The following is a 12,942-nucleotide window of genomic DNA, read 5'->3' as shown; positions in this document are numbered from 1 at the left end:
ATGTCCGACTGCCCGTTTAGGCCCGATCCCACCAGGATCGGGCCTAAACGGGCAGTCGGATATCCCTCTCACAATCCAGGACTGCTGGCTCCCAACTGCTTGCCTGCCTGCCTGCCTTCCTGATTGCCCCTAACCGCTTCTGCCTGCCAGCCTGATCACCCCCTAACCACTCCACTGCCAGCCTGGTTGATGCTTAACTGCTCCCCTGCCAGCCTGTTTGCCCCCAACTTCCCTCCTCTGCAGGCCTGGTTACCCCTAACTGCCCTCTCCTGCAGGGTTGATCACCTCCAACTGCCCTCCCTTGCAGGCCTGATCCCTCCCAACTGCCCTCCCTTGCAGGCCGGGTGCCTCCCAACTGCCCTCCCTTGCAGGCCAGGTGCCTCCCAACTGCCCTCTCCTGCTGGCCATCTTGTAGTGGCCATCTTGTGTCCACATGGGGGAAGGATCTTTGACCACATGGAGGCAGCTATATTGTGTGTTGCAGTGATGATCAATCTGTATATTACTCTTTTATTAGATAGGATAGAGGCCTGGTACAGGGGTGGGGGCCAGCTGGTTTGCCCTGAAGGGTGTCCCTGATCAGGGTGGGGGTTCCCTTGGGGCGTGGGGCGGCCTGAGTGAGGGGTCTGTGGTGGTTTGCAGGCCGGCCACGCCCCCTGGCAACCCAAGCGGAGGCCTGGTATCTGGAATTTATTTTCCTTCTACAATTGAAACTTTGCAGCCTGGAGCGGAGGCAAGCCTGGGGCTCCCTCGGAGGCGGCAGCCATTTGTGTTGGCGTTATAATTGAAACTTTGTAGCCGTAAGTGGGTGAGCCCGGCCAGGGTGTGCGGAAAGCTTTGCTTCCCCTGTTGCCACCAGCAACCCTGGCCTGCTCTCTCAAGCTCTATTCTGCCGCCATTTGTTTGAATTTGTTTACCTTCTATAATTGAAACTTTGTAGCTTGAGTGGAGGCTTAGGCCTGCGATGGCTATGGCTTGGCTTGCTCTGTTACCTGGGAAACCTTGCTCTCTGTGCCTGTAGCCATCTTGGATGGGGGTTAATTTGCATACTCGCCCTGATTGGCTGGTGGGCGTGGCTTGGCTGGTGGGTGTGTCTTATGTAGCGGAGTGATGGTTAATTTGCATATTACCATTTTATTAGAGAGGATATATATATGTGTATATATATATATATTTTTTTTTATTGACTTCAGAGAGGAAGGGAGAGGGAGAGAGAGATAGAAACATCAACGATGAGAAAGAATCATTGATCCGCTGCCTCTTGCACGCCCCCTACTGGGGATCGAGCCTGCAACCCAGGATGCTCTACCCACTGAGCCAAGCCAGCTAGGGCGACACTGAGCTTTTAATTTTATTTAATTTTAATTAATTTTCATTTAAATGTAAATGGCCACACGTGGCTGTCATCTGGGGCTGTGCAGGTCTACCTCCTGATTCACTCTGCAGAGGGTGAACTTACCGCTTTCCTCGGGGCAGAGGAAGCCGATGCCCGGGGGACCCAAGGAGGAGGGAATGGAGCTGAGCTGCCAGTTCCTCTTTTCAGCCCCACGTGGGAGCCTGGCCTTTGGTGGCATCTGCTGCCACCCATTCCTGAGTCTTCCTGGGGTTTCGTCAGCGACATCAGCTTTTATGGGTTTCCCGGCAGCCGGTTTGGGCCCTGGCCTTTTCCACTCAGCCATCAGCTCCTCCTGCTTTCAAACCTGGCCCGGCCTCTCTCCCATGGCTGTCTTCTCTCCTTCCCCTGGGCCTGTGGATCTACAGGTCTTGATTGCTTTACTGTCATTTGGGAGGCATCTCAGGAGGAAGCCGAGATGAATGCTTGTGTTCCATCGGCTATGTTTAACCAGAAAAATGTAATTTTTAAAAGAAAAATATAGATCCTAAGCATAATTTCTCCCAGAATGAGGCAAAACCGAATTTATTCTTTTTACCTCTGTTTTCGTATGGGTCAGGAGAGTCACCCCTAAGTCACTGCGGAGCCCAGGACTGCTGGCCGGCTGGGGCGGGATGGGCGGGCTAACCCAGGCAGTGTGGCGTCTCATTTCTGTAAAGGGATGGACCAGTGGGCTCCTGGAGGGGCCCTGCAGCTGAAGGGCATCCTTGCACACCAGAATAGGACAGGGAGTGGATTTACAAGATTAAAGGCCTTCTAAGCCCTCTGTCTTCCGGACGGAACCGGGTCCAATTACTCAGTAGTTGCTAGGGCAAAAGACAACTCAGAGAAGATTTTATGAGAAGGAACGGACATGGTTGAGAGCTGTCAGGCAAGGACACCCGTGGGGGCAAGAGGTGGAGGAAGGTCACTTCCCAAAGCAGCTGCCCCAGCAAAGGATCGGATTCGTCTTCATTCGGGGAAATCATGCTTAAACAGCAAGTGAGCTTCATCGTCGCATGGCCAGGTGGGGGCCTTACTGCGCATGCACCTTTAGACAACATGCCAATACTTATGCCGCATGTGAAAAAATGGTGGGAAATCTCCACCCATGGGAGGAACGGGAGGAGATTTAGAGTTCTTGAAGTGGGCGGTATAGTCCTCCAGGCCGCTTCTCCCAGCCCCGGGTGATTTGAGCCGGATCCGTCCCCAGGTCCCGCAAAGCATCTTGGGCTTATCCCTGAAAAAAACAGTTCTGGTTCTTGTCAATGTCAGGGATGGCATAGATATGGAGAAAAGTTTAACTTATTAAGTCTCAGCCCTTCTGCTAAACTCTTAGCAAATTTCAGGGTATGGTTACACAAGCCTTCTAGTATCCAGGGTGATCTAAGTGGGTTAACAGGTTATTACTTCTTTTTTAAAAAATTTATTTTTTTCTTGATTTCAGAGAGGAAGGGAGAAAGAGATAGAAACATCAACGATGAGAGAGAATCATTGATCGGCTGCCTCTTGCATGCCTCACACTGAGGATCGAGCTAGCAATCGGGGCATGTGCCCTGACCATGGAACCGTGACCTCCTGGTTCATAGGTCGACGTTCAACCACTGAGCCATGCTGGCCAGGCTACAGGTTATTAATTCTAAATAAAGGTTAGTGTATGCTAGGCTACCTGCAAGGCTGTATATCTATATTTTAAGTTAGGTTACATTGGCAGAGAGGAGATGGAGAAAGAAAAAATTGAGAATGGTTACCAGTTAACTGGGCAAATGAACCCCACAGATGGGACAGGATCCTGGGTGGTGAGGGCTGGGGGGGGGGGGGGGGGGGGTGGTCCTTCAGGACAGGATGAACTACAGATGTATTTGACGTTAGGGTGGAGGTAGGTGCTGAGACTTGCCTGGAGGGAAGGAATCAGGCCTGCCCAGTGGACTCCTGAGCCCCCTCCCCACAACCCTGCACTGGTCCATTGTCTTCGGGACCCTTTCTCTGCTCCCGTCAATGGACTTCTCACGTACTCCCTCCTGATGTGTACTCCCCCCTGAGTACCTACCACTCCCGTCTGATCCCCTCAGTGCCCTGCACAGCTCCTGGCTTATTCGGATTGTCTGCTCAGGCAGGGCACGGGAGGCAAGAGTAGATAAGAGTACAAAGCCTGAGGTAAGACAGATAAGAGTCTAAAGCCTACATATATACACCCCTCCCCGCCCCCCCCCCAAGGTTATCCACATCCTAATCCCCAAACCTGTGACTGTGTTACCTTACATGACAAAAGGGACTTTGTAGGTGAGAATAAGGATCTAGAGGTGAGGGGATTATCCTGAATTACCTGGGTGAGGCCAATGTAATCACAAGGGTCCTTACACGAGGGAGGCAGGAGAGTGAGAGAGGGGAGGAGAGAGATGGAAGCAGAGGTCAGAGGAAGAGAGAGATAGGAAGATGCCTCACTGTTACCTTGAAGATGTAGGTGGAGGAGGGGCCTTGGGCCTAGGAGTCAGATGGCCTGCAGAAGCCGGAAGAGACAAGGCAACAGACTCTCCCCCAGAGCCTCCAAAAGGAATACAGCCCGGCCAACTCCTCGCTTTAGCCCCGTGACACTGATTTTAGACTGCTGACCTCTAGAACGACGAGAAAATTCATTTGTGTTGTTTGCAGTCACTAAGTGTGTGGTGATTAGTTACAACAGCCAAGGAAACGAATGCTTCCTACCTGTGCTCTACCGTTAGCGCCGGAACGTTGGGTGCGTTACCTAACCTCACTGAGCCTCAGTTCCACCATCTGGAAACAGAGATAACATATCTGAGAAAATATATACTACAAGTGTCCCACGTCCCGAATGGTTCAGGGTTCAGGTTCAGGGTTCGGGCTCTGGAGGAGGCCACGCGCAAATGAAAGAGACAAGACAAGAAATAATGATTTGGAAATTGGCGCCCAGGCAGAAGCCCAAGGAAGGACTCCGCTTTGCTCTGGCCTTGTCATCCTTTTATTCAGTTTGGGATACACCCATAGCCCTTAGGCAGGCAGTTCCAGTAACAGGCAGACTGTCTTATCAGTAAGGATTTACATGACTGTCCGGTGGGGAAGATGCTTCAGCTCCATTGTCTCCACTAAACAATGGGTGCATAGCTCTGACCTTTGCCAGAGCTCAAGGTTCACCAGCCTTCCGGACTCCTTGTCCACACCTCTCTGCTAGGGAAGGCCATGGGCAGCTTCCAACAATATACGAAGTACTTGGCATGGCAACCAGTGCATAGCAAGCACCTGATGGTGGCTGTGTTTGTGGTTGTCGTCATCATTGTTATTACTGGTTGTCTATCCACGGATGGATATTCCCCTTTCTGTCGAGACTTTCTCAGGTGGAAAGGGTAGGGCACTGTCAAGAGACAGGTGTGTTGTTCTGCTCCAGTTCTCCACCAGAGGCCATTTGCCTCCCAGACTGAGAAACATCTGGAGACATTTTAGCCACAACGAGGGGTGCTGCTGGCATCTAGTGGCTGGAGGCCAGGGATGCTGTAAACATCCTGCCGTGCCCAGGTCAGGCCCCGAAATGGAGAATTATCCGGCCCCGTGGCCACAGTGCGGGGTGTGAGGAGCCCTGCCATCTCAGGGCGCTGACCCTGCAGTGCCCCAGGACAATGGCTTACCTCCCGGGAGGCTGGGCAGCCACGGACAGTTTGGAGGTAGAAGATGTGAGTTTGAGTCTCGGCCCCTCCACTCACTTACTATAAGCCTTGGAGCAAGTCACTCAACCTCTCTGAGCCTCCGTTGAAGTGATTACATGATAAACATGCGGGAGCCTAGTGCCTAGCACTGTGTTCGTGTCTCCTTAAATGTTGGCTCCCTCCCCTTCCTGACTAGAATGTCAAGGTGGAATTCTTTTCTTCTGACGTATTCACTTAAGGGCATACATTCTTTAACCTTGGGCCTTTTTTTTTTCCTCCTTGGGGACAGTGGGACACTGGAGATGTATGCAGGAGGTGTAGTTTGAGGAGCCTTGGGAGCCGGGCCCTTGGCTTGTGCCCAAAGACTGAGGGCCAGATGGAAGCCACAGGTCACATTCCAGCTCTTGGTCAGACTCAACCACAACGCCCACAGGTCTCATCCTCCCACCGACTCCTGGCACTGTTTGTGCCACCCTTTTGGCACCAGGCAAAAATCGGCCCCGTGACCACTTTCATCTGGGATTTCTACTTATAAATCTTAGCATGTGGAACTTAGATTCGAGCGTCTTGGGTTGGGAGCTCCTTGAGGCAGCTTTCTTTACAATGTGGGCCACGAAAATCAGAAACGGAGAATGTTCAAGGCAGGATTTGACAGAGTAGGTAAATAAGACTTCATAGAAGTGGTGGGCCTAGAACCCAGATCTTCAAGCCACTGCTTTTTCCATAGGACTTCAATATGATATTGATCAGACATTGCTGAGATCAAGGCTGGGCTAGACATGAGGAAGATGATTCCCAATAATTATTGATTGAAAGAGAGATTCTTAAAGGAAACAATTCCACTTCTTATCCTCACTGTCTAAGCTCTAGGAACATGATTCCCACAGCCCTTCTTTGCATCCTCTCTGTGCTATGTACGTGGTAGGCGCTGGTTGAATGAATGACAGGGCAAATGGACAGAAGAACAGGTGGAAGGCAAATTGTGTGCAGTGGAGGGTAGGTGGGTGGGTACGTGAGTGGATGGGTGGATAACTGAAGCCAGAAATGTGCTTCCTAATTTCTGAAAACCAACCACAAGGAACAAGTATTTTGTTTGTAATTGTGGATGGCCCCAAGTTCAAGGGAACATTAAACTAAGTTGGATCCCATCTTTGGGAGCTGTAATACACAAGGGGACAGAGCCACGCACAGGCAGGCAGATGGAGCGGGAGAGATGATGGGGAACCCAACAGGAATGGAGAGTGTAGGAGGTGGCCCTTTAGGGTTCAGGCAGAATTGGGTTACTATGTGCCCCACAGAGTGTTTGGAGGTTCATCCCATAAGGACCGCTGCTGCCACTTCCAACCCCTGTGTGGAGTTCTCCTCAGTCTGGTCCAGACTCAGATGCCTTCCAGGAAGCATTCCTGCCTTCCAGCGTGAATTGCATGTGCTGACTTCCCTCTCCTAACACCCCCGAGTCAGTATCTACAAAGAAAAATGAAAATACTGGTTCTTAAGTGAAGCTATGAATAGCTGTTGCATACAATAGAACTATAGATTGGAAAGGTTCTTAGAGATCATCTTCAAATGGGACCATTTTACAGATGGGAAAACTAAGGTCCAGAGAGAGGAGAGCTTTCCAAAGTCACATGCAAAACGAGTGGGAAAGGCAACGCTGTTGTCCTGATTCTTACCCCAAGAATCTGTTACTTGTTCTTCCTTGGCCCACCCAGCTGCCCCCATGCTCTACCAGTCGCGTTAGGACTTTTGCCTTCCTGGGGGAGGTGTCATTATTTCCTCTATCTCTGCCCTCAGTGGAGATGGAGGAGAACATTGGAACCCTCGGGCAGTTCTGGGGAATCCCTCCTCAGGACATCATACTTCATGGAGCTGGAGTTTCTTTCCTGATGGCCCAAATCAACAAAGTCAAGGTTAACAGGAATCAATGCAAAGTCCTGCACTTAAGTTCAAAAAGACATTTGCACAAGAGCATAATGGAGACCTAGTTATTGGACAGAAGCTCATCTTAATATCGTTACCATTAATAATGCAACTGCTATTGCCTCTTATTGCCACAGCACTTTGCAGTTTAGAAAGCCCTTTTACTCACCAATCTTTGGCTCTGATTGACCATAAACAAGTATAAGAGAAGTCTGAAAAGTTTTAGGGGTGCATCAACAGGGTGTATATGAGCAGTACTGTGGCCCCTGTAAAGCTAATGAGCTATTTGTTTGCATTAATCCAGTGTAATACCAATAGGTTTTGTGCACAGCCACTGTTCTAAATATGTTACATGACTTATGTCATTTAATTCTCACAACAACCCTCTGGAGTTTATAAACTGCTGTTTTACAGATCAGAAAACCCAAGAGGTGAAGACAGTTGACCAAGGTCACATAGAATTCTGATAAGAATCAAGAAAAATGTCATTCCGGACATTTAGGACCCCTCTGGAGTCATGTGTTCAGTTTGTGGTACTGAATTTAAGGGAGACATTGACACAGAAAAGTGAGGAACCCCAAAGTTTACTTAAAGGATCTGGGACTATTTATCCCTGAGAAGCAATGAATCAGAGAACATACAATTGCTGTTTTCAAGGGCAGAAAACGCCTTTACTTAGAAACAGGTTGAGGTCACAGGACGTTTACCAGTCTTTTGTAGGTTAAGTACAAAGGGGCATACTCTTAACAACTGCTATTGCCACCTATTGGTGGGAGGTAAAATTGAAGTGTTGATATCAGCTACCTTAACTGCTCCATCCAATGGAAGATTGAATTGAACCTTTCATGCATAGAAGTGTGTGTGTGTTTTTAATTCTCACCTGAGGATATTTTTTCCCCATTGATTTTTAGAGCAAGTGGAAGGGAGGGGGAGAGACAGAGAGAGAGTAACATCAATGTGAGAGAGACACATCAATTGGTTGCCTCCCGCACACACCCTGACAAGGGATGGAGCCTGCAACCGAGGTATAAGGTACAAGCCCTTGACGGAATCAAACCTGCAACCCTGAATTCACCCAGCTTCATGGTCTCGGGCCGACATGAAGACCTAACCACTGAGCCAAACAGGCTAGGGCCACAGAAGTGCTTTTAAGCTGACAGTTGTCACGTGTAAGAGGTAGCAGATTACCTTTGTGGGCGGAGAATTAGGACCAATGGGCGAAAATCACAAGAAGAGAAATTTTGGTTCCGACATGAAGATTAATTTTCTGATAATTAAAACTTCCCAGCAGCTCCAGGGGCTGCTTGGGATCAGTGGGGGTTTTGTCTGTGGAAAAGACCAAGCCATGCTGAACCTCCCATCTCTCAGGTGATTGGGGAAATCAATCGCAATGTTTTGGTGGGTCAAGGTCATCCATGGGTTATTTACTCTGAGTGACAGTTGGCCTTTTGAGCAGGGGTCACCTAGGATTGGTACTGTCTTTGTTTTCTTATCCAACAGGGAACGTTTAGGCCAGGCCAGGCGGAAGGAGGGCACCTCTGGGGCAGAGCAGTAGGGGAGATATTTTGGACAGGCGGGCCTGGCAACATTTGTCTTCCAGATTTGGCTCTGACACTTGACCAAGGAATAGCGGGGAGTGGCTCAGGAGTACATGGTCATGACCCTCTATCACTTCCCAAACTGACCTCCCACACAAGGCCATTTGTAAACAACCCAAGGGACAACGATCCCTTGTTGATTTTGTAAGTGTAATTAAGGCTCTGCTGAAGCGGTCCGGAGTGTTGCCCGGGGCAGGGACCAGGAAGGTAGGACCAGTCAGGGTCAGGGGCCTGGGGCAAGGGCTCTGCCTCTCTCTGCTGCGCCCCCGCCTGTGTAGGTTTTCCGTAGGAGCCTGATGTTGATTTGAACTCTGGATGCTGGGCCATTTGTATTTTGTGGATTCACTGGGAGGATTCACTGGGGGAAGGGGTTATGGAATCCGACAGACACAGCTTGAATGCTAGCACAGCTACAATATTAGCTTGGTGAGCTTATATTGATTTCACTCTGCTCTGAGCCTCAGTTTTCTCATCTGTAGAATGGGCACAGTGACTGCACCTTCCTTGCCAGATAGGTATGAGGATTCAGTAAGACCTTCCACACAAAACACTGAGTGCAGTGCCTCGCACATAGTTGTATTATTATTATTATTATTACTAGAGCCCGATACACGAAATTCGTGCAAGGGGCTCGGCCCTCACAGCCCCGGCTTCATCTGGAAGGTCATCCAGAAGGTCGTCCGGAAGGTCGTTGGGCTGTCCGGTCTAATTAGTATATTATGCTATTATTATTATTATTATTATTATTATTATTATTATTAAATTAACTTCAGTCAGTGAAAACCAGCATCACCCAACCCATCCACTCCTATACGCCCCCCTTTTCTATAGCCATAGACCCTGGTCATAGCAGTATTTGATACTGAAGTCCCCCTACTGGACCTCACTTGGTTAACAAGACTGGCTGGGGCTCCACACATGAAAACACCCACAACCTTGGCCATCACTGTTCCACCACCCTCCCCCCGCCTTCTCTGATGTGGCAGGAACAGAGATGTAATTGAGAGCCCTCGGCCCCGAGATGAGGCAGGAGACGCTCTGAGATTGCTCACTGCTCTCTCAGGAAGAAGAGTAGCCGGCCCACCGAGAACGAGCTGCACCTGGGACTGGGGCGGTTGCCCAGGAGTCATCCCGAGAGGAGCCGTGTCCTGGTGCCTTAGAGGCTGCATTACTGGTCAGTGTGTGTCTGTGTGTGTGTGTGTGTGTGTGTGTGTGCATTCGTGCATGTTTCTGTGGCGACTTGTCCTGGACCCCTAGTGGGTCCCGCGGCAGGGTGGTGCAGTGGGAAGAATACAGACTTTGAAGTGGCAGGGCCAGCATCCAGGCTGTGTGAGCATGGACAGTTAGCTTTATCCCCAGGTCTTGGGGGCCTCACCTGAAACAAGGGGAGAGGAAACCCTGTTTTACATAAGTTAACAAATCAAACCAAAGCATGGATTTCTAAAAACACCTGCCACCAGGTTTTGCCATGTGGCAGGCCCTCGGGTGGTGGCTTCTGTCATTTTTGTGCTTGCTGGTTTAACGGTGGACGTGTGCACGGGCAGGATTTAGCGTATCCAGTGATTATTCCGCGTCTCCCTCACTAAGTGACTCTTGATCAGCGGCCCCTACATGCCTCTCTTTTCTGCTTTTAAAAGGAATTTTGAGAAAGCGTTACTGGTGGATCTTCTCAGCTCGATATTGGTGGGGATAGAAGCAGAGGGTATATAGGCAGATGCCTATTAAAACTATGTGCTGGGATGGAGAACAGTGTGGGGGGCAGGGCAGGTATCTCTCCTTAGGAATAGAGGGCAGGGTTCTGGGGTGAGGGGGAGACTTTCATGCCATGTTCTCATATTGGTCCACACTTATTTTTATAGAAAGAATGTTTTGTTGTTGTTTTGAGCTCCAGATCCACCTGCCTGTAATTTAGTTCAGCAAATATTTCCTAATATCCACTAGAACTCGAAAAAGCACTTTTCATACTTAACCTCTACCCCTCAGCTCCCTTGGGAAAAGCTACCTCATTTTACAGATGAGCAAACCAAGCTGGGAGAAGGTCAATTACGCCCCCAAGTACTTCCACTGGCAAAGGTGAGCGGATCCAGACACGTTATCTGGGGCAGGTAGAAGGTTTGAGAAAGAACCGGAACCAGGTTCTACCCTCAATGAACCTGGGGGCTGAACTGCCAGCCACAGCAAGTGAGACGCACGCTGTCGAGTGTGAGTGTTCGTCTCTGAGTGCTGCTGAGGGAGGGCGAGGACAGGACGGCTAATTCCGTTTGGGGAGGGCTCTTCCTGGGGTGGCCGGGCTGAGTCTTGAAGGATGTGATCCTTTTGGATTGGGAGCAGGCAGTGGAGCATGGCCGACCTGGGCCTGTTTATGGCGATTAGGATACAGGAAGTCCAGCGGGAAGAAACGCTGGCCAAGGTGGGGAGGTCAGGAGGCAGAGCCACAAGGGGACTCCTCGCGGGGCGTCTTGAGGAGCTGGTCTTCGGGAGGAGGAGGCACAGACAAGAGCCGGGAGGCTTTAGGCAGAGACCTAGAGGAGAGCTGAGAAAGTGAAGGCAGAGTCCACCCGATGGATCCACAGGGCCTGGCCACAGAGGGTCCTTCTGCGGCGGGAGCCCCAGCCTGGGTGCGGACGACCTGACCCCAGTGGAGGCGTGTTTCCTTCAGGAGTTGGGAGGGTCTGGCAGAGAAGCGGCCCAGAGGTGGGGGCTCTCGGGAGACGCCCCCGGTGGGGGCCTGGGGAGGGCAAAGCCCAGGGCAGCCAGCCCAGAGACAGCAAAGACCAGGAATGACGGGGGACGATGGAGAGGTCCATTGTCACAGCTTTTGGCAGAGGTTGGGGTGAGGAGCTGAAAGCTTGAAGACAGAGGGTGCAAACGGCCCATGAAGGGCTTTTGCTGCCAGATTTACAAGTGTGGGCACTGGGGAGATGATTGTTTTTTGAGCCCAAGAATGCCGTGGTCACACCTACAGTCTTTCTCTACTAAAATGTGAGCGTCTCCCCCTCCCCCTGCCCCAAAATAAAATAAAATAGAATGTGAGCTCTGGAGGCGGGAGTTTGTCTTTTTTTTCATAACGTATTCCCAGCTCCTAGCACAGGGTCAATCACTTAGTAGGTGCTCAATTCATATTGGTTTACTAAATATGTTGACTCACAATATATACCAGGGTTATGGATCTATACTCTGTTCATGGGTATACACTATGTTTATGGATATATACATATGTAGTAAACATTTTTTAAACTTTGATGAAAAGAATATACACTATTAGCCAAGGTAGGGGGGAAGGATTGAGACAGAATAGAAAAGGGATTTCAACTGAGTCTATTGTTTTTTTAAAAAATAAATAACAGAAGAAAATATGATTGTAAACATTTGTTCAATCCGAGCTGATTTCAGAGAGGAAGGGGCAGGGAGAGAGAGATAGAAACATCAATGATGAGAGAGAATCATTGATCAGCTGCCTCCTGCATTCCCCCTACTGGGGATCAAGCCTACAACCCAGGCATGTGCTCTTGACCAGAATTGAACCCGGGACCCTTCAGTCCACAGGCCCACGCTCTATCCACTGAGCCAAACCAGCCAGGGCTTTATTATTCTTAAATGTTTTTTTATTGATTTTTTTTTAGGGAAAGAGGAAGCAAGAGGGAGAGAGAAACATCTATCTGCTGCCTCCCGCATGCCCCCTACTGGGGCTGGAGCCCGCACCATGCAACCTGGGCATGTGCCCTGACCGTATTTGAACCAGCAACCTCTTGGTATAAGGAATGACACTCAACCAACTGAGCCACATCAGCCAGGGCAGAAGTATTTTTTAATTATAAAGAATAATATAGCCCTAGCCGGTTTGGCTCAGTGGATAGAGTGTCAGCCTGCAAACTGAAAGGTCCCCCGTTCGATTCTGGTCAAGGGCACATGCCCGGGTTGCGGATTCGATCCCCAGTGGGGGGCTTGCAGGAGGCAGCCGATCAATGATTCTCTCTCATCATGGATGTTTCTATCTCTCTCTCCTTCTTCCTTCCTCTCTGAAATCAATAAAAATGTATTTAAAAAAAAAAGAATAATATATACCCTGGCCAGTGTGGTTCAGTTGGTTGAGCGTCGACCTCTGAACCAGGAGGTCACAGTTCGATTCCCGGTCCAGGCTCCTCATCTTCCTAGCTGTGTGACTTTGGTTCAGTCACTCGACTCAGCCTGTTTGCTCAGCTGCAGAATGAGAGGATTAAATGAGCTTATGTCGTACGTGAAGGCACCTGGGACAGAGCCTGGTGCATGATAAGTAAATGCTCAACATGCATTAACTCTCTTCCCATGGAGGGCTTTGTGCAACCTGACCTTTGCTCTCCTTCCTCTCACCCACAAGCCCATTTGAATTGATCTCCTCCCGTGGCTTATGTCA

At 49.9% G+C, this 12,942-nt stretch overlaps 1 protein-coding gene across 3 annotated transcripts in view; it reads left to right on the top strand.

The window, feature by feature from the left end:
* NCMAP (non-compact myelin associated protein) overlaps positions 1-12,942 on the top strand; it is a 38,108-nt gene that overhangs the window by 17,497 nt on the left and 7,669 nt on the right. Inside the window, exons 2-3 of one of the 3 annotated variants that reach the window (XM_079776708.1) lie at positions 9,613-9,723; positions 10,533-10,622. The exons of 1 other annotated variant lie outside the window; for it this stretch is intronic. In XM_079776708.1, the coding sequence (XP_079632834.1) occupies positions 10,564-10,622 (59 nt within the window). In that variant the 5' untranslated portion in view covers positions 9,613-9,723; positions 10,533-10,563. The remainder of the gene's footprint in view (positions 1-9,612; positions 9,724-10,532; positions 10,623-12,942) is intronic. One more of the 3 variants, XM_079776710.1, reaches the window with a different exon arrangement.

This window comes from Cnephaeus nilssonii (assembly GCF_951640355.1).
Source record: "Cnephaeus nilssonii genome assembly, chromosome: 7".
Classification (NCBI taxonomy): domain Eukaryota; kingdom Metazoa; phylum Chordata; class Mammalia; order Chiroptera; family Vespertilionidae; genus Cnephaeus; species Cnephaeus nilssonii.
The sequence above is the reverse complement of the archived record's forward strand: the minus strand, read 5'-3'. Positions and strand labels throughout refer to the sequence as shown.